Source organism: Macaca fascicularis, chromosome 15, assembly GCF_037993035.2.
Source record: "Macaca fascicularis isolate 582-1 chromosome 15, T2T-MFA8v1.1".
In the NCBI taxonomy this organism is placed as follows: domain Eukaryota; kingdom Metazoa; phylum Chordata; class Mammalia; order Primates; family Cercopithecidae; genus Macaca; species Macaca fascicularis.
In genome coordinates, this window is record NC_088389.1 from 99,576,235 (window position 1) to 99,595,329 (window position 19,095).

Here is a 19,095-nt window from a genome sequence, read left to right on the forward strand (position 1 = left end):
CCAGCCCTCCTTGCATCTGAGCCAGGACATGTGGCTCATCCTTGCTAGTGTACTATGAATGAGTCATTGTATGGAGGACCTGGGCAGTAAAAGGATGGCACACTTAAATCAGATAATTTGAAGGGAATTTAAGAAAGACTCTGTTTATGAGAACACATGGACACAGGGAGGGGAACATCACACACCGGGGCCTGTCAGCAGGTGAGGGGCAGAGGGAAGGAGAGCATTAGGACAAATACCTAATGCATGCAGGGCTTAAAACCTAGATGACAGGTTGATGGGTGCAGCAAACCACCATGGCACATGTATACCTATGTAACAAACCTGCATGTTCTGTACATGTATCCTAGAACTTAAAGTAAAATTAAAAAAAAAAAAAAAAGAAAAAGAGAGACTCTGTTTGCAAAGATGTGGGAGAAATGCAGGGAAACCATAAGGAGTAGTTCGGTGTCCTGAGGCAAAATGTACCTTGTTACCCACCTCTCCCCACCATCCCCCAAGCCATAAAGAGGTAAGAGAACAGTACTATTTCTAGATCCCAGAGTAGGAATCATCTGGAAAGATCCACAGAGAAGAGCTATAACCTTCAGAAGGATACAACCAGACCGAGTCAAACCCTTAAGGAGGGAGGGATGGAAGTAAACACCTTGACCTCACTCTCAAACCTCCCTGCAGTCTTCTGCCATGGTGTCGCGTTGGCCAAACCCAACTAGAAGGCAGAGAGGGCAAGGGAGTCCTTTGATGTAGCCTTACTGATGGTAACCCAGGGCACAGAGCAGGGTGAAGGAGGGTTGAGGGACAGGCCTGGGGTAGATATCCTGCACTGTCACTTCCTGGCATAGGTAGGAAGAAGTGGATTTTCCTTCTCTCACCTCTCCTATCAGCCAGCTGGACTGGGGGGATTTTACAATCCTAGGGGCTACTAGAGCCACAGGATGCAGGAGCCAGGCTCTCTGAATCATGTGACAAAGGCAAGTGGATCATCATTCAGAGACACTCACTGTGGACTATGCCGTGTCAAAAAATAAACTCTTGAATCAAGACATTGAATTTTAAGGGTGTTTTTTTTTAATAGGACTTGGCATTTGAGAATTGATTTATTACAGCATTTAGCATTAACAGGAACTCAATTGTAGAAAGTTTTGAAGGCCAAGCAAAGAATTTGTATTCATTTCTACAGATGGTCAAAAATTAGTGGAGGCTTCTATGCTGGGAGGTGGTTTTAAAAGGAAAAAGAGAAAGAGAGCCTTGGAATGATGAGTCTGGCAGTCACGTGGCAGGTGGAATGGAACACAGTGAGTAATCCATTGATGCAGCTGGCCCAAACCCCGTGTGATCAGCAGGACCTGTGAATCAGTCCCACACAATACAGGCCGAAGGGATGGAAGCATATTAATCACATTCCAAGGTCAGGTGCCAGCCTGCCATGTAGAACTTGGGGAAGGAGGTGGTCTAAGACCAGTCAAATGATCACCCCACTCTATGAAAGGGCCTGGCTGGCCCACTGTGAGATATGGAAGAGGAAATTTGGACAGAGTTGTTGATATGTCTTGAGTAACCCACAAATGGAAGAGGCTTGGGAGAGGGTCTGCCCACGATCTCAAGCCTAGGGAAGGGAGCTTCTGTGAGACCACTGAAGAGTGTACTGTGTGCTCCGTGGAGCCTGGGGGATGCAATCGACTATAGTAATTTTCTGAAAAGTCAAAGTTTTCAGAAGAGAAGTTTTGGTCAGCTGCTCTGATGATGGCAAAAGCAAAAAAGTCTTCTTGGGGAGGTTGGGTGTTCCAGGCAAATGATATGTGACCAGTGGAGGGCACTGAGCTCTAGAGAGAGCTAATGTGGAGTCACCCCAGTGCTGTCTATGTCAGGACCTGGAGAAACGACAGGGAACTACCAGGCAGAGGAATGCAATAGCCATTTGGAGGGGAGAACTGCAGACCCCATGAGAGCACCTCACAAGAAAAAAAGATGCATACCTGGACAGCCTTTTGAGTGCCTGATACATTTAACAACTGTACTCTTCAAAAAAGACCTTTCCTACCTCTTTTCCCCTCCCTCCGGCAACCAGTCAGAAAAGAGAAGAGAAGAGAGGCTTCCAAGTCCCTCCCACTGCTGGAGGCCGGCTTGTGCCAGGCAAGCTGGGGGAAGAGAGAGATGGCTACCAAAAGCATATATAAGTTATTATTATTATTACTATTAAGCAGGACTATACGTACCAAATGTCTAGATGAGACCCTTTATACAGATCTATGGCTGGGAATAAACAGAAGACTTTTTTTTTTTGAGTCAGGGTTTCATTCTGTCATCCAAGTTGAAATGCGGTGGCACAATCACAGCTCACTACAATCTTTACCTCCTATGCTCAAGCAGTCCTCCTGCCTCAGCCTCCTGAGTAACTGAGACTACAGGTGCCACCACCATGCCTGACCAGTTTTTTCATTTTTTGTTGAGAAAAGGTCTCACTATGCGGCCCAGGCTAGTCTCATACTCCTAGGTCCAGGTGATCCTCCTGCCCTGGCCTCTCAAAACCTGGAATTACAGGTGCAAGCCACCATACCTGGACAGGACCTTTTATTCCAGAAGCCACCAGAAGGGCCATAGACTTGCCGTACATTTCATGCTGGGGCAGAAGAAAAAAATCTAACCCCAGAATACATTTAGAGGAACAGTGGGAGACAAAAATAAACTTGTTATGACTACATTTTATAAAAGCACCACCATTACATAGGTTTGTTGCATTAAGGCCTTGACCTAAAAGAAAAAGCTAGAAAGATGAGCAATGCCTAAACATGCCTTTGTCATCCCTCAAAATGTATTTTAAAACATAGTAACAATACCTTCATTGGAGGACATTTCCTTTCCTATATATAAAACATAAAATTTAGAAAGCTTGGGAAGTACAAAACTTGAAAGCAAAAATCACCTAATATCCCACTATCCAGAAATAATTGTACATTTTGGTATATTTCCTTCATGTCTTATTTTCCTCTGTGGATGTGTACACATGCACTTGGTTTTTCTTGTTTAAATTTTATGATCTGTATTGTATCCTGCTTTTTAAACTTAACATAATATTTTATTTTTCTAAGTTAGGGATCACTTTTAAAATATGATTTAAGTGATAGCATAATTTGATGAGTCCATCAAATAATTTTGTCAAATATTCTAGATCCAGATGTAGATTTGTATATGAATTAACAATATGAATGAGAAAAATATAGATAATTTGACTCATAGCTTTAGATATTCCATCAAATTGTAATATTTATATTATTATCAGATGAACGAGCTGCTTGTGGAGACGGTTGTCACTCCTTTCTTCAAACTGTCCTTTCTTGGTTTCAATGAAGCCATATTTCCCTGATTTTGTTCTACTGCATTAGTCACTCCTAAGTCTCCTCCAAAGGTTTTTCTTCTTCCATCTATTTTCTAAATGTTGATGTGGTTTAGGACTCTCCTCAGATGCTCCCCTCTCTTTCTTGGTTTTCTCATTCAACCCCTTGGTTTTCAATATCATTTATATGCTAACAACTCTCAAAATGAAATATTCTCTCTAACCCCTAACCCAAGCTCCAGACTTGTATGTTAGCATCTCCAGTTGGATGTCTCAGTAGCATCTTAAATGGAACTCTGAGTCTCTGCTCCAAAATATGTGCCTTCTTCAGCTTCCTCAACTTGGTAAAGTGACTTCAGTCCTCTCAACTGCTGAAGGAAAATGCCAAGAGGCATTGCTGGTACTTTTCTCTCCCTCTTTTCTAGCTCGTAGCAAGTTCTCTCTCCCTCCCTCCAATATATTTCAAATCTACCTCCTCTGCCTATCCTCATTTATCACCCTTCTCTAAACCTATATGAACCACTACAACTGCCCCCAATCACTTTCCTGCCTATAATCCCTCAGTGAAACTGGTTGTAGGACTGTGGAAATGACACAGTTTGTGGGTAGGCAAACCTCCTCCTCTCTGAGAGGAAGTGGGACCATCTCTTGCTTCTGGGTTCTTCAAATCATTTCTCAAGTTCTTTCCTATATTAGTTTTCTATTGCTTCTATAACAAATTACTACAAGCTCAGTGGCTTAAAACAATGCAAACATTATCTTACAGTTTTGGAGATCGGAAGTCCTAAAATCAAGGTGTTGACAAGCCTGCGTTCCCTCAGAGGCTCTAGTGAGGAATCAGTTCCTGCTACTCTCAGTAGCAGCCAGAGTGAACCTTTTCAAATAAGAATGCTGTTCCCTCATTGAAACACATCAAACTGTTACGATGGCCTGTGAGGCCCAGATCTAGGTCTCTCCAGTCTTTCCAGCCTCCAGTTCTGGCACTTTCCCTGTTACCCCCACTAATTAACCCATATGATTTGCTTTTCAGGTCCCTGAACCTTACTGCTTCTCTATCCCTGAAAATCAACTCCCCTAATCTCCTAATGTGCTTTCTGTCTTTCCCCACCACACATAATAGTCCAAAATGTCAGTTCCCTAAGGGCAAGACTCTGTTCAGGTCACCTCTGTGTCCCCAGTTTGTACAAACGCACACAGCCGGTCTTTGTTGACATGACTTATTGACTGGCCCATTCTCACTTTTCAGGTCTCAGCCTACAGATCATTCCTCAGAGAGACCTCTGAGACTCCATCATTCTTAAGTGGGTCTCCGCCCTTCTGACCTCAATTATTTCACCCTGTTCTTTCTGTCACTGACTTCATTTGTCTTTATGCGTGTGTATCTTTGTCTGTTTAATGTCTCTTTCCCCCACTAGACTAGAAACTCCCATGAGAGCAAGAGCCATGTCTCTTTTTTGGTTTATGCTTCCCACAATGCCTAAAATAATGCCTGGCTCATACCAAGTACTCAGATCTTTGCTAGCAGAATGAACAGCCTCTGACTGAATGGGGTTCTGAGGGAACCTCTTCTCTCTGCTGGGGGCAACACTGGAAAAAATGCCAGGGTTAATCCCGAAGTAGTGGAGTATGATCCACAGAATAATGGGACCCTAAAGAGGTCCACGTCCTAATCCCTGGAACCTATTAAGAAGACATTGCCAATAACTTCACACACTTGGCAAGTTAAAATCTTTAAGTTAAAGATTTTGAGATAGGGAGATTATCCTAGATTATCCAGATGGGTCCTTACAAAAGCGAAGTAAGAAGATCAGAGTCACAGAAGGAGATGTGATGAGAGAAGCAGAGGTCAGAGGGAGATAGAGATTTAACAATTCTGCTGGCTTTGAAGATGGAGGAAGAGGCCACAAGTCAAGGAATGCGTGTGGACTCTAGGAACTGACTCCCCGCTAGAGCCTCTGAAGGAATGCAGCCTTGTTAGGTCAGAAGTCCTAAAACAAAGTCCTAAAACTGACTCCCCGCTAGAGCCTTTGAAGGAATGCAGCCTTGTTTAGGTCAGAAGTCCTAAAACAAAGTCCTAAAACCTGACCTCCAGAACTATAAGATAATAAGTTTGCATTGTTTTAAGCCACTGAGCTTGTAGTAATTTATTATAGAAGGAATAGAAAACGAATATAGGAAAGAACTTGAGAAATGATTTGAAGAACCCAGAAGCAAGAGGTGGTCCCACTTCCTCTCAAACAGGAGGAGGTTTGCCTACCCACAAACTGTGTCATTTCAATAGTCCTACAATCAGTTTCATGCAATCTCTCTTCCTTTTTCCTTAATTCTCTCAGTGGGAATCTATCCCTCTTTCTTTCTCCTTAATTCTCTCAGTGGGACAAATAAGTGGACTATGCCTTGTTTCTTGAGTATAGGTTCAGGGAGAGGAGGGAGAACCTGGAGCTGGCTTTGAGCTGTAGAAGTGAAGGAACATGGACCAGGTGTGGCGGCTCATTCCTGTAATCTCAGCACTTTGGCAGACTGAGGCCGGAGAATCTCTTGAGGTCAGGAGTTTGAGATCAGCCTGAGCCACAAAGTAAGACCCTATCCCAACAAAAAATTGAAAAGATTAGCCAGGCATGGTAGCATACACCTGAAGTCACAGCTACTTGGAAGGCTGAAGTGGGAGGATGGCTTGAGCCCAGGAATTTGAGGTTACAGTGAGCTGTGATCATACCACTGCGCTCCAGCGTACGTTGTAGAGCCAGAGCGGTGGATAAATAAATGGGGAGGCTGGTCAGCATCTCCCTTCCCATACACTCATACAAGAATTACTCTCTTGCTGTGGTGGTGGTGGTGTTGTTGTTGTTGTTGTTGTTGTTGTTGTTAAGACTGAGTCTTGCTGTTTCGCTCAGGCTGGAGTGCAGTGGCGCCACCTTGGCTCACTGCAACTTCTGCCTCCTGGGTTCAAGTGATTCTCCTGCCTCAGCGTCCTGAGTAGCTGGGATTACAGGTATGTGCCACCATGCCGGGCTAATTTTTGTATTTTTAGTAGAGACAGAGTTTCACCATGTTGGCCAGGCTGGTCTCGAACTCCTGACCTCAAGTGATCCACCCTCCTCAGCCTCCCAAAGTGCTGGGATTACAGGCGTGAGCCACTGCACTTGGCCCTCTCTTGCTGTTAACAGGTGATACTGAACCATTTCTTTATGGCCTGGTCCAAGGCACCTTGTCAGTAAATATCTCTGATTTAGAATTAGACTCTGTAGGTCTATGGTTTTGGGAAAATAGATCTCAGAAACAGAGACAGCCTTGGACCTCATCCCTGGTAAAAATGCACACAAGGGAAAATTTTTCACATGTAATTTTTAGGGGTTCCTAAGGTCAGCTTGCTCAAAGGGTATTTGGTTTTTAAAATATATATCACGTGTGGGAGTTAGCGGGAAGCAGACAGGGAGTAATATTCTAAGATAGGCTTCCAGTGTTAAGCTAAGGGGTTTGGACTTAATCCTCCAGGGAGAGTGCTGAGAACCCATGAGAGGGCTTCATGCAAGGCACTGACATGATCAGATTTGTACTTTTGAAAACAATCACTCTGCAAACATCTATATTGGCCATAATCCCAAAATTAGTTCATCAGTTCACCTTAGGTGGAAAAATGCTGTTGACATGAAATGTTTTAGTATTTCCTTTTAAAGCCAGTGATACCAGATGGCATATTAAGTTACCTAATTTTATAGATGTGTACTGTAGAAAGCAGTTTCCTGTAAGGACATTAAAATCTTGTCAGATCATTGCTTTTCTAAGAGTGGGTTTGCTTAGGCATTTGGTCTTATTGTAACTTTCATCATTATTATCTCATTGTTCACTGCTTCTCAGCTTTTATCAGATCCATCTCTAGCAGAAAAAACTCAGGTAAGTAAAGCAAAATTGTAGAAGGCTGCATTGGGAGCCTTCTAGAAGACCAGAGTATGCACACACTAGCCAAGGGATTTAGGCCAAGTTCATCTCCCAGAGCCACGGTTTCCTTATCTATACTATGGCATTAGAAACCCTACCTATGTAACAGTTGTGACAATCAAATGTGATCATTAAAAGACAGGGCTTTGAAAACCATAACATATTACCCAAATGCAAGCTGATATTCATTTTCCTCTTAGTATTACCATCATATCTGAATACGTTTGGGTTAATACAGAGGAGCTGTGAAACTAAATGTTTGTGGTTTGCCTTTGTGATATTATATGGTTCTCCCTTTCTCCAAGTATCATATGCTTTTAGAGGTTTTTCTAGTATCCAGGCAACATATTGCCTCCACTTAGCCCTTGCAAAAACCTGAATTAAAAATAGACTCTGTTTGCTGTGTTCTGAAACCTATACCTATATGTTTTAAAGGAGTCAAAGGTTCCCCTTGGCACTCAAAGGGGCAGTAGTCCTGTCCTAGCACTTTTAGAGCACATACCAAGCCATGCAGAGGAAAGCGGAGAAGCTATCCTGGAGGAAGGAAGGGAGCTCTAGCGGCTTAGAGTTATCAGGGAAAGGACTATTGGTTCTATTAGTGCAATCACTAGCACTTCACACAGAAGGTTCTTTGTCATCATCATGATTTACTAATCTCATCAGAGACACTCCAGGTAGTGTTTCAAAGGGTTTTTTCACAGTTTCAAAGTACATCTTGCTTAATATTAGGATGTGCCTCAGACATTTCCACAAAGTAAATAAGATGCTTTTTTTATTTTATTTTTTTAATTGACAAGTAAAAATTATATATCTTTATTGTGTACAACATGACGTTTGGAAATATGTATACATTGTGAGATGACTCAGTGGAGTTAGTTAATTGAGGCAATGTGCATTTCCTCACATAGTTATTTTTTGTGATGAGAACACTTAAAATCTACTTTCTTAGTGATTTTTAAAATACGACCATGTTATTAACTGTAGTCACCACATTGTACAGTAGATCTCTTGGACTTGTTCCCCCTATCTAACTGCAATTTTATCCTTGGTCCAATATCTCCCCAAGCCCCCAGCCCCCAACCAGCCCCTGGTAACTGGCATTCTACTTCGAGTTCAACATTTTTAGATTCCATATATAAGATGCTTTTTAGCGATACCCAAATGTATCAATATTAAAGCACTTAATTTTTACACAGACCTGGGGAGGAGGAAACTTTGAGGTGTCATTCCTAGTATGTCAGCAAAATAACGCCTTTTGTTAATAGTCCCCGTGTTACCAGTGGTGACATTAACGATGGTGTTTGTACAGCTTTACCAAGAGGTTTACAAGTTTTTCTTTGGCTTACCCGTGGGTGGGTATGATTGGAAGCAAATAACATTTTTACCCTTTTTTCACCAAAAGGAATGGCTCTCTCAGAGCTTTTGCTTTGTTGAAGTCAAACATTTAAACTTAAAAGAGAACTTCCAACTTTGATTCTAGGCTCATTTTACAAACATGGATGTGGAGGCAGCCTGGGTTTGGCAGTCAGACTCCACCACACACTAGCAAAGGGACTTGGGCAAGTCACTTAACCTTGCTAAGCCTAAATCCACCCCTGTAAAATGGGAACAGTTGTTACGATGCTTCATGTTTCTGGAGAGGGTCAAATGAGTGAGGAGATTCTGATTTAGAGGCAGTGGAGTATAACTTGGGACTCTGAAGCCAGCCTTCCTAGAGGTGAGTCCCAGCTTCACCTTGTCAGTAGCTGTGTGACCTCGTGTAAGTTGCTAAACCTTCCTGAGGCAATGGAAACAGTAAGAGTGCCTACATCATAGAGTCGTGAGGATAAAAGGGTTAATATAACCAGAAAGCAGTTAGAAGAGTGCCTGCCATTTAGTAGTAAACACTACATTAGTATGTGCTATGATTATGACAGATTATGATCATAATTGTTGTTATTCATATATCAAGTGCCTGGCATAAATTAGTTGGTCTGAAAAGATTAATAACTACTTTTATTATTTCTCCCATCAGAGCACCTGAATTTTAAATGCTGTGAATGGAAAGTAATATTATTACTAGTCTGTTTTTGATTTAACTAAATATATAACAGCAGGGTTCTTTTCAAAATCTTACTCCTTAGGGGCTCAAAACTTAACCTCACACTAGAGGAGAAAGATTTTTTCTTAGAACAAGACCATATATTTGGTCCTCACTCCAGACCTTTGGAATCAGAAATTCTGGGGACATGACCATCATCTGTTTTAGCAAGTGTACCCAGTGATTCTCATGCTCCTGAAGTTTGATATCACTATGTGTAGACTAGTCACAGCTTTGACTACCTTCTATTGCCAGGGTGGAGACAACAAAGAATTGGATACTCTGGCAGGCTGTTCCAGCCCAAGAAGTGTTCAAATGATGTTATCGTGGTGGTTTTGTGGGTTAAGCAGATACAGGTAGTTCTGGAAAGCAGGGTCAGGGGTGTGGTGGGGGGGTGGGTACGGTACGGGGGGTGCAGAGCACTTGGGCAGCATGTGAACCTGTTGATAGATCTGGCTTAGAACAATGTGGCGTATTGGGCCCTCTGGGAAGTGCTCATGTCACCTCTTGTGCCTTACCAGTCTGAGTGACGCGTGGGAGAAGAGATGTCTTTTGAATTTTTATGCAAGGTTAAAATAAAGAAAATCCATTTCAGCCTTTAAAAGTCAGAGCTACTGGTACAAAAGGTCACTGACGCCAATTGGTGACACTGCAGAGCTCAGAGAGGGAGCATTAAAATAGCAGGGTTTTTTTTTTTTCTTTTTTTTTTAAAGAAACACTGAATGCGCTGTGGGCTTAAGTCTTAGTCTTTTGCCATCTTGCTGTCCTAGGATCTTAAATAAAAGGGCACGTGAAAAAAGAAAAACACGAAGACATTTTTCTACCTCCTTAAGTGTCAAGGATGTAGATAGTTGTCCTCACACTAAAGGTGACATAACCTTTATTGTGGAATAAGCAAAGTGATGAAATGATGCCCCTATGGGAAAGTAGTCAATAAATGGACTGGAGACCTAGCCCTGTTCTAGGTGTAGTCTGTTTGGAGGTCAAGTTTGGATAACTGAAGATGACAGTGCCTTGGGAAATGAAGTCAATCTAGAAGTGGTGTGGAGAGGTTGTAAGATATTAATTTGGCTCTGTATACACTGCATTTGTGTTGACAGAACAGCATCCCAATTGATTGAAAAGAATCTGCGAGCCATCTGAATAGAAACCGTATTTAAGCCATTAGGAATGAATTGATTACCAGGGTAATTAAGGAGACCTGACGATCAAGGACCAAATTCTGGGGACACTGCAATTATAGCAAATACAATATGAGAGGTCAGTGAAGAAGTGACAGGCGAGACTATCAGAAAAGCTGGAAGTAGGCTGGGCATGGTGGCTCACACCTGTAATCACAGCACTTTGGGAGGCTGAGGTGGGCAGATCATATGAGGCCAGGAGTTTGAGACCAACCTGGCCAACATGGCGAAATCCCATCTCTACTAAAAATACAAATATTAGCCAGACGTGGTGGTGCATGCCTGTAGTCCCAGCTAGTCAGGCGGCTGAGGCATGAGAATTGCTTGAACCCGGGAGGCAGAGATTGCAGTGAGCTGAGATCGCACCACTGCACTCCAGCCTGGGCAACAGGGCAAGACCCTGTCTCAAAAAAAAAAAATTTTTTTTTTTAAATTTAAAAATGTGTGTGTGTGTGCGTGTGTGTGTGTGTGTGTGTATTCTATATATATAGAAGTGGCTCCAGGACCATATTCTATCATAGAAATCAAGAGAAGAAATTTTTTCCAGAATAGACGGGTGTTCTCTGGTGTTAAAAGCTTGAAGAAATAAAAAGATACAAAGCATGTGGGGAGGTGGGGATGGATCTTAGATTTGCTGGGTAAAAACATTAAATCAGAAAGAAAGTATCTTTTCTATAAAGTCAATGATCTTTATTACCTCCATTCAAGTCAGTGTTTCTTAACCTCGGCATTATTGACATTTTGGTCTGGATGATTCTTTGTGGTGGAAACTGACCCATGCAGCATCCCTGGCCTCTACCCACTAGACATAATGCCACCACCGCCAGTTGTGATTACTGAAAAATGTCTTCAGATATCATCACATGTCCCTGGTGAAGAACCACTGATTTAAGTGTTTAATTCCTACCATGTATGTAGCACTACATTAGGCAGTGCAAGGCATAAAAAGTATGACACACTTCACCATAAAAAAATACATTCTAATTGTCCTAAATGGAGTTATTCTGTTATTTCTCCTATTATGTTGGTTAAAACTATATATGTGTATGCTCATACACACACGCGTGCACACGCGCACACAGACACACACACACATATACATATTTACGGTAGTTATTCTCAAAGTTAACATTACATCAGCTTAATTATTGGATGATACCAGAAAAGTAGTAAGTGGGAAATATTGATGTCCCCATGCTGTATGTTTTAGCACAGATCAGTGTAAGAAATTATTACGGATCTATAGTGAGACTAATAAGCAATTTCCAAATTATTTGTGTACTCCAAAGATTCAAATTGTTTTTTACTCTCTCATTTCTTATGAAGATAAAATACTCTTACTAATTTATAAATATGTTATAGAAGTTCTTATTTTTTAAAATGTGAATGTACCATTTGTCTTTGGGTAGAAATTTTAATGCTATTTATTCAAAGTGTTCCTTCAAGTTTCTGAGTTCTTAGTGAAAGGAAGATGAGCAATTGGATTATAATTTGACCTTTAAACATTTATAAAAAACATCACAAAAAATGTATGAAAAGAAAGAGCTTTAACATTTGGAATAGATTCTGCATCAAAAGAAGCAACTTATCATCTTGCCAAACCTCAGCCTTGTCATTGTTTTGGAGCAAGAAAGAGAATCGAACCTCACTCACGTTTTGTTGCCTGTACCATTGAACAAAGCCCTGACTCTTAAGACTAATGTTGAGACCCTTGTTTTCTTTGCAGACTGCATCATCTGCTATTAAAGGTGCTATTCAGCTGGGAATAGGATACACGGTGGGCAATCTCACTTCCAAGCCAGAACGAGATGTTCTTATGCAAGACTTTTATGTGGTAGAAAGTGTGTTTCTACCCAGGTAAGAACATTTTTATTTGTGATGATTTCCATGCTATTTCTTTGTGACAACCCCATATTGAAGGGCTTTTCTACTATGTGCATGTTTACATGTACAGATGTGAATATTGGGCCTTTGGCAGGCCAAAGGCAGTCCAAATTATGTTTACTTCCTGTTTCATCGCAATTACTTCCTGATGCCTCGCAATTTTTATGTGAAGATGGTAAATAGGTTTCATCTATGGACCAGTTCTAATTAGTTATGATAAATACCTGGAAGACCATATGGAGAAAGATTTTGAGGTTCAGTGGGAAAGAGTGCAGTAATTACAGAGTAATGTCCACCAAGGGTTTAGAGAAGGAAGGCTTCCGTGAAGCAGCAGCTGGTGCTAGGTTTTTGCTCCCCCTAATTTAAAAGCATGAGCTAGGCCCACAATTGGGCCTCAAATCTGAGTCTAGTCTTATCTATTCTCTTTTATGACGACTTTAACTTAACTTTCCTCTGGAAAACATAGAGAATCCTGCTGTTTGCAAAAATACCAAGGTTACCCATACATATTATCTCTAGCTTTCATCATTTTAGGGTGATGGGATCAATTATTTAAAAACGAATGCATCTGGAAATGGATGATGGTAATATGAATATATTAGTGCCACAGCACTGTACACTTAAAAATGGCTAACATGGTAAATTTTATGTTCAGTATATTTTACCACAGTAAAACTAATTAATTAAAAATTATATTACTACCTTCATTTAGGAAGAGAAGAAGTAATCATTAAATAAGAAGTATCATGGCTCAGGCCGGTTGCCCTGGCACTCAGGGAGGTGAGGCTACGCATTCGAGGTCAACCTGGTCAACACTGATTAAAAAAAAAAAAGAATCACCACAAGTGACAGAATTTTTCAAATGATCTGAAAAATAAAAATAAAGATGTTCAATTTGGGGACTTGGAGGTAATTATTTTGTCTTTGAAGCTGTGAGAATTGATTTCAACATTTCTCTTCAAAATAAGCCTTGTTATTACCAGGCTTGGGTAAACATGGCTAAAGTGACACTTTGTTTACCACTAGTGTCCCCATCACCTTATTAAAAATCTATATGTATCTTTAGAAGAATTATGTTAACACATTTATCTCTGTGTGCAGGTGTCAATTGCCTAAAAATAAAACTTGTATGTGGACATGCGGTAACCCCCACATAGTCACCAAGGACCGGAGCCCATAAATTTTTAAAAGTCAGCTACCTAGTTTTACTTTAAATGCTCTTAGCTGCAGAATAAAGTTGGTCTACTGGCCTTTTGAAGTCTACTTGTCTAGGGTCCTCTAGCAGCCATGAGAACCAGATTCCAGGCAGAAAATGGACAACTCCAAGGCCCAAGATATAATCCTTGCTCATGATCCTACTCTTCTTTCTATAGTTGGAATTGTTCTTTGTGTTTGTTTTTAACAGTCTACCATTCCAAAAAAAAAAAAAAAAGTATGTATTAAGTACATATTTTTCTCTTAAAAGCCAGGGGGTCTTGAGTTTATCTTCATCTTTTGGTATGATTTTTTTAGGCTCATAATGCTTGTGTGTTTGCAGGATGTTTGTTTGAGTTCTCACGGTCTCCAAAGGTCTCTACCCAGAGATTTCAACTTTGTTGTTCTTTGGCTACAAAGAACAGGAGAAATGGAGGACTTTGGTGGGAGTGTGGAGACAGTGAGCTCAGGGTGCTGAGGGCATTACAGCTGAATGTGGGGGTATAAAGATGTTTCATGTGCTCCCCCCATCCTCACTGACTGACCTCTTCTACTTCCATTGTCCAATCAACATAGCCAGCCATTGACGGGCTCTTGGGGAAAGCGTAGCTCAGGCATGAGGTCCCCAAATCCTAAATACCAGCACACCTGGAACTTGTTGACATGCAGATTCTTGGGCTCCACCCAAACCAACTGAATTAGAAACTCTGTGGGTGGGAACCAGGAATCTGTTTTAACAAGCCCTCGGGGTGATTCTCATTACAGAAAGGTTTGAGAACCACTGGCCTCGCCCATGACTTTCCACTTGAGAGAGAGAACTTTTCTGGTAGATAACAAATTTTGTTCTTGGAGTTATCACACGTCTCTTACAACTAATAAAACTCAAATCATTTTTTAAAAGCATCTTAAATATCCAAATGACATCTATTAGCACTTTGTGTCTTTGGCCTTCACTGTCATCCAAGGTAGCAGCAGCAGGTGTCTCACTGGCAGAGGAGTAGCTAGCTGACTTTCCTTTATTTAGAGGTATCCCTTGTCACATTTAAAATATAGCATTTTAGAGTATTTGCAGCCTATAAATGTGCATACTTGTAATCCCAGCTACTCAGGAGGAGGCTGAGGCAGGAGAATCTCTGGAGCCTGGGAGGCAGAGGTTGCAGTGGTCACCTGCCACTGTACTTCAGTCTGGGTGACAGGGTGGGACTCTGTCTCAAAAAAAAAAAGAACGAAAAAGAAAAAAATTACCTCCCTCATTTTCTTTATAATAGTATTGTGTAAAATGAGTAAAAGTCTATAAGAAGAACTTTGAAAAGTATTAAGTGATACACATATGTGTGTGTGTGTGTATATATACACATATATATATACACATATGCAATGGAGTAATGAAAATACATAATAAATATAGATTAAAACTAAAATAGATGCATGAAATAGAAAGGCTAAATAGATATAGATGTTTGCATATAGGCATATTTAGTTGGATTAAGTTAGATTTAAATAGTGCGATAGAGAACTGTGCATACAATTATAATTACAAATCAACCCTTTCTCTGGGCTGTCTAAAATAATCAGATATTAGACCAAAAAATGACATGCTGTCTGCCTTACCTTTTAGTAATGATTTGTAGGAAGAGGAAGGTGCGGACTGGTGAGTGGAAAGATAGCAGAGTTTGTGAGGGAATGTTCTGTGTGACTGAAGACAAAGGCTGGAGATTCATGGACCGAAGGCGTGAATCTACTCTGAAAGACAGGCGAGAGTCCAGTCCAGGGAAAAAGGTGCAGATGGGTAGGATTTGGGTGGGTACTCGAATTAAAAAAAAATGGATTTGGCCGGGCGCGGTGGCTCACGCCTGTAATCCCAGCACTTTGGGAGGCCGAGGCGGGCGGATCACAAGGTCAGGAGATCGAGACCACGGTGAAACTCTGTCTCTACTAAAAATACAAAAAATTAGCTGGGCGCGGTGGCGGGCGCCTGTAGTCCCAGCTACTCGGGAGGCTGAGGCAGGAGAATGGCGTGAACCCCGGAGGCGGAGCTTGCAGTGAGCCAAGATGGCGCCACTGCACCCCAGCTTAGGGGACAGAGCGAGACTACGTCTCAAAAAAACAAACAAACAAAAAAATGGATTTGTGAGGCAATATTGCTGGGGTCAAAACCAAAAAATCAAATTGACCAGAGTGAAAAATAGCCTGGGTCCTAGCATGGTTCTGCTGCCACATGGGATGACTGGACTGTCTTTTCAGGTTCATGTCACAAACCATACTATTTAAAGTATACATGAAATGCTTTCTATTCATTCAAGCGACCTTACTAAAAACACCCCATGAAAATGAAAGTCTGTATCTTGCCTTCAAAACAAAAATGGCAATACAAAATTTAACATTTGATGCATTTTTTTTCTTATTTGTTATTTTTAAATTAAAAAGAATTATTGTCCCGGCTTGGCTCTATGCCCCTGGACTCGGACTCCCACGCCACCATGGCACGTGCCGGCCTCAACATTTGATTCAGACCAAGAATTTCTTTCAGCAGATGCTATCTTGTTTGTCAAGTAACACAGGCACACCAGATGGATTTACAGTAAACAGAAGAAACTAGTCTTGCCTCAGTTTCATCATCTGGACTCAGTGTCTTCATGGATTTAGCAAAGGGATTTGGCCCAGTGTTTCTCAATGGAGGTGCTATTGGCCTTGTTGGATAAGACACCTCTTTGTGCAAGACAGTACATTTCAGAAGATCTGTGGTCCCCAGGCCCTGCCAGTAATATCTCCTAGTTGCTGTAGCAATCAAAAAACCCCTACAAAGTGATGGATAAATTTAGTATCTTGATTGTGGTGATGGTTCCACAGGTGGATATACACATGTGAAAAAGTAACAAATTGTATACTTTATTGTATGTCAAATAAACTTGAATAAATCAGTCAAATAATGCTTTCTCTCTTCAAGTATTTCCAAGCCCATATGGGGATGAGGAAAGGGGTAGGTGGGCAGGACAGGCCCTGGTTGTAAGCATCCAAAACACTCTGCAGTCTCTGATGGCTCCAGAACTCAACGAGTCTATCTGGGTCATAGAACTAATTACTTGAGGTACCTGGAGATGTTTTAATTTATTGCTCTCTGAAGTTGCAGAATCCATTTCCCCTAGCAACCAAATGCATTGTTTTTTTTTTTTTTTTCTGATTTATATATTTTGAAGCTGCTCAAAGTTATTTTTAAATATCAAGTACATAATTTGTCCTGTGAATTATTTCATTTTGTAGATGGAAAAAGCCCTGGGCCTTTTTAAGATTTGAAAGAGGATATAAAAATCTCTTTTAACTGTCTGGCTCCATGATCTTCCAAAATGTGTTCCAAAATCTCAAAGTAGATAAGTAAGAAAATCATGATCATATCTTAATATTTTGACCCCAAATTCTGTGTTAGGATCAGAAGCTCAAGGTTGTAGATAGTTTTCATGCATTGATAGGATAAAGAAGAAGGAGGATGGTTTATAATGCTTGTACCATGTAAACAAGAACCTAAGGTGGCAAAGGGAGGCAAAATTTTTAAGAACTAACTGAACCAAGCATAGTTTTATTCATATAGTAAATTGGCTTATATAACATATATTAATTTTTATTATCTTTCATCTTTATAAGAACACTATTTGGTATATGAAATAATTTGGCCCTAAGACATTAAGTCACTTAGCCCAAGGCTATCCAGCCAATAAATGGTAAAACCAAGATTTTAACTCAGGGTTAGCTGGCCCCAGAGTTTTGTTTTTCTCTACATTGTGGCAATAAAGCATGGGAATGGTATTTCTGCTTTATTGAATCAGAACAAGTGTCCAGCTTTTATCTTAGAATTGTGGACCTCAATCTGCTTCTTTGTTCCCCTCAGAACCAGCCCTAATCTGTGGAAGTGGCAAAAATGGTTTAAAAGCTGGTGGTAAAAGTTTAAAATCTTTCCATATTCAAGAATAATTATGCAGCTGAGGAATTTTTAAAGCCCCTATATTTCAGTCTCTTCACTTGTCAAACAGGAGTTTACCTTGATGTAAAGATTGTTACGAAAACAGACTGCCCTTGGGTTTGACCCACATGCACTTCAGGATTTATTTGGACAGCCAGGGAATACCCACCTTTTGAAAAAGAATTCCAAGAAACTGTGGCAAAGGGGTAAAACATTATCCTAAATGATAAACAAACATATATGTCAAAGGTTCATATAAAATATTGCCTCATATCATAACTCAATGTTACAGGTTTGACAAACTAGCCAACTGCCTGCATTTCAAGGCATAATGACATAAACTTATCCAAGAGTCCATCTTATACCGGGGATTCCCAAACCCTGGGCTGCAGACAGGTACTGGTCCGTGGCTTGTTAGGAAACCAGCAGCACAGCAGGAGGTGAGCAGAGGGCAAGTGAGTATTAGGAGGTCAAGCTCCCCTTCCTGTCAGATCACTGGCAACATTAGATTCTCATAGGAGCACAGCCCCTATTGTGAACTGTGCATGCAAGGGATCTCAGTTGCTTGCTTCTTATGAGCATGTAATGCCTGATGATCTGAGATGGAACAGTTTCATCCCAAAACCATCCCCCCATTTCCACTGTCTGTGGAAAAATTGTCTTCCACAAAACTGGTCCCTGGTGCCAAAAAGGTTAGGGACCACTGTTTTATACCATATGGGTCAGCATACAATAGCCTATGGGACAGGCCCCACTTACTGCCCGTTTTTGTAAATAGGGTTTAATTGGAATAAAGCCACATCCATTCATTTACACATTGTCTGCAGCTGCTATTCTACAATGGCAGCAGAGTTGAGTAATTGCTACAGAGAACGTATGGCCCACAGAGCTCAAAATACTATCTGGCCCTTTATGGAAAAAGATTGCCAAGGCTGGGTGCAGTGGCTAACGCCTATAATCCCAGCACTTTGGGAGGCCGAGGTGGGAGGATTGCTTGAGCTCAGGAGTTTGAAAGCAGCCTGGTCAACATAGTGAGATCTCATTTCTTCATATTTAATAAAAAGAAAAATAAATAAAAAGATTGCCTTTAATAAAAAGAAAAGTAAATAAAAAGATTGCCAACTCCTGATCTATACAAACATTCTGCACCAATTTTTATGTACATGTGGGTAGAAAACAAAGATACCAGCATAGTCTTCTTGGGAGAAAATGAGAGGCGACTGCTGCTGGGCAAGCCCATAATATGATGCTCCTTCAAATCAAAACTCTTCACGTCTTTGTTCAATGTGTATTTGGTGAGGATGGGGAGAAACTGATTTCCTATTAATAAAAGCCATATATACCTCTTCCTTCAGTTCAAAATAAAGGATTTATTGCATGCACTAGATATTATACAGTATTCTACTTTGTTTGAAATTATCTTCAAGCACAGTTTTCCAGTATGGTAATAACTTCTTGGATGGTTTAATGTTTAGATAACCGATGATGTCACATGTTCCCAGTAAATAACATCCCGGAATGCACTATT

General features: G+C 40.9%; 1 protein-coding gene across 4 annotated transcripts in view; it reads left to right on the forward strand.

Annotated features, from left to right (window-relative positions):
* The window catches only part of PIP5K1B (phosphatidylinositol-4-phosphate 5-kinase type 1 beta), a 306,533-nt gene that overhangs the window by 147,836 nt on the left and 139,602 nt on the right, over positions 1–19,095 (forward strand). For all 4 annotated transcript variants that reach the window (XM_065530660.1, XM_065530659.1, XM_065530661.2 and 1 more), the window contains one exon: positions 12,261–12,391. In XM_065530660.1, the coding sequence (XP_065386732.1) occupies positions 12,261–12,391 (131 nt within the window). The remainder of the gene's footprint in view (positions 1–12,260; positions 12,392–19,095) is intronic.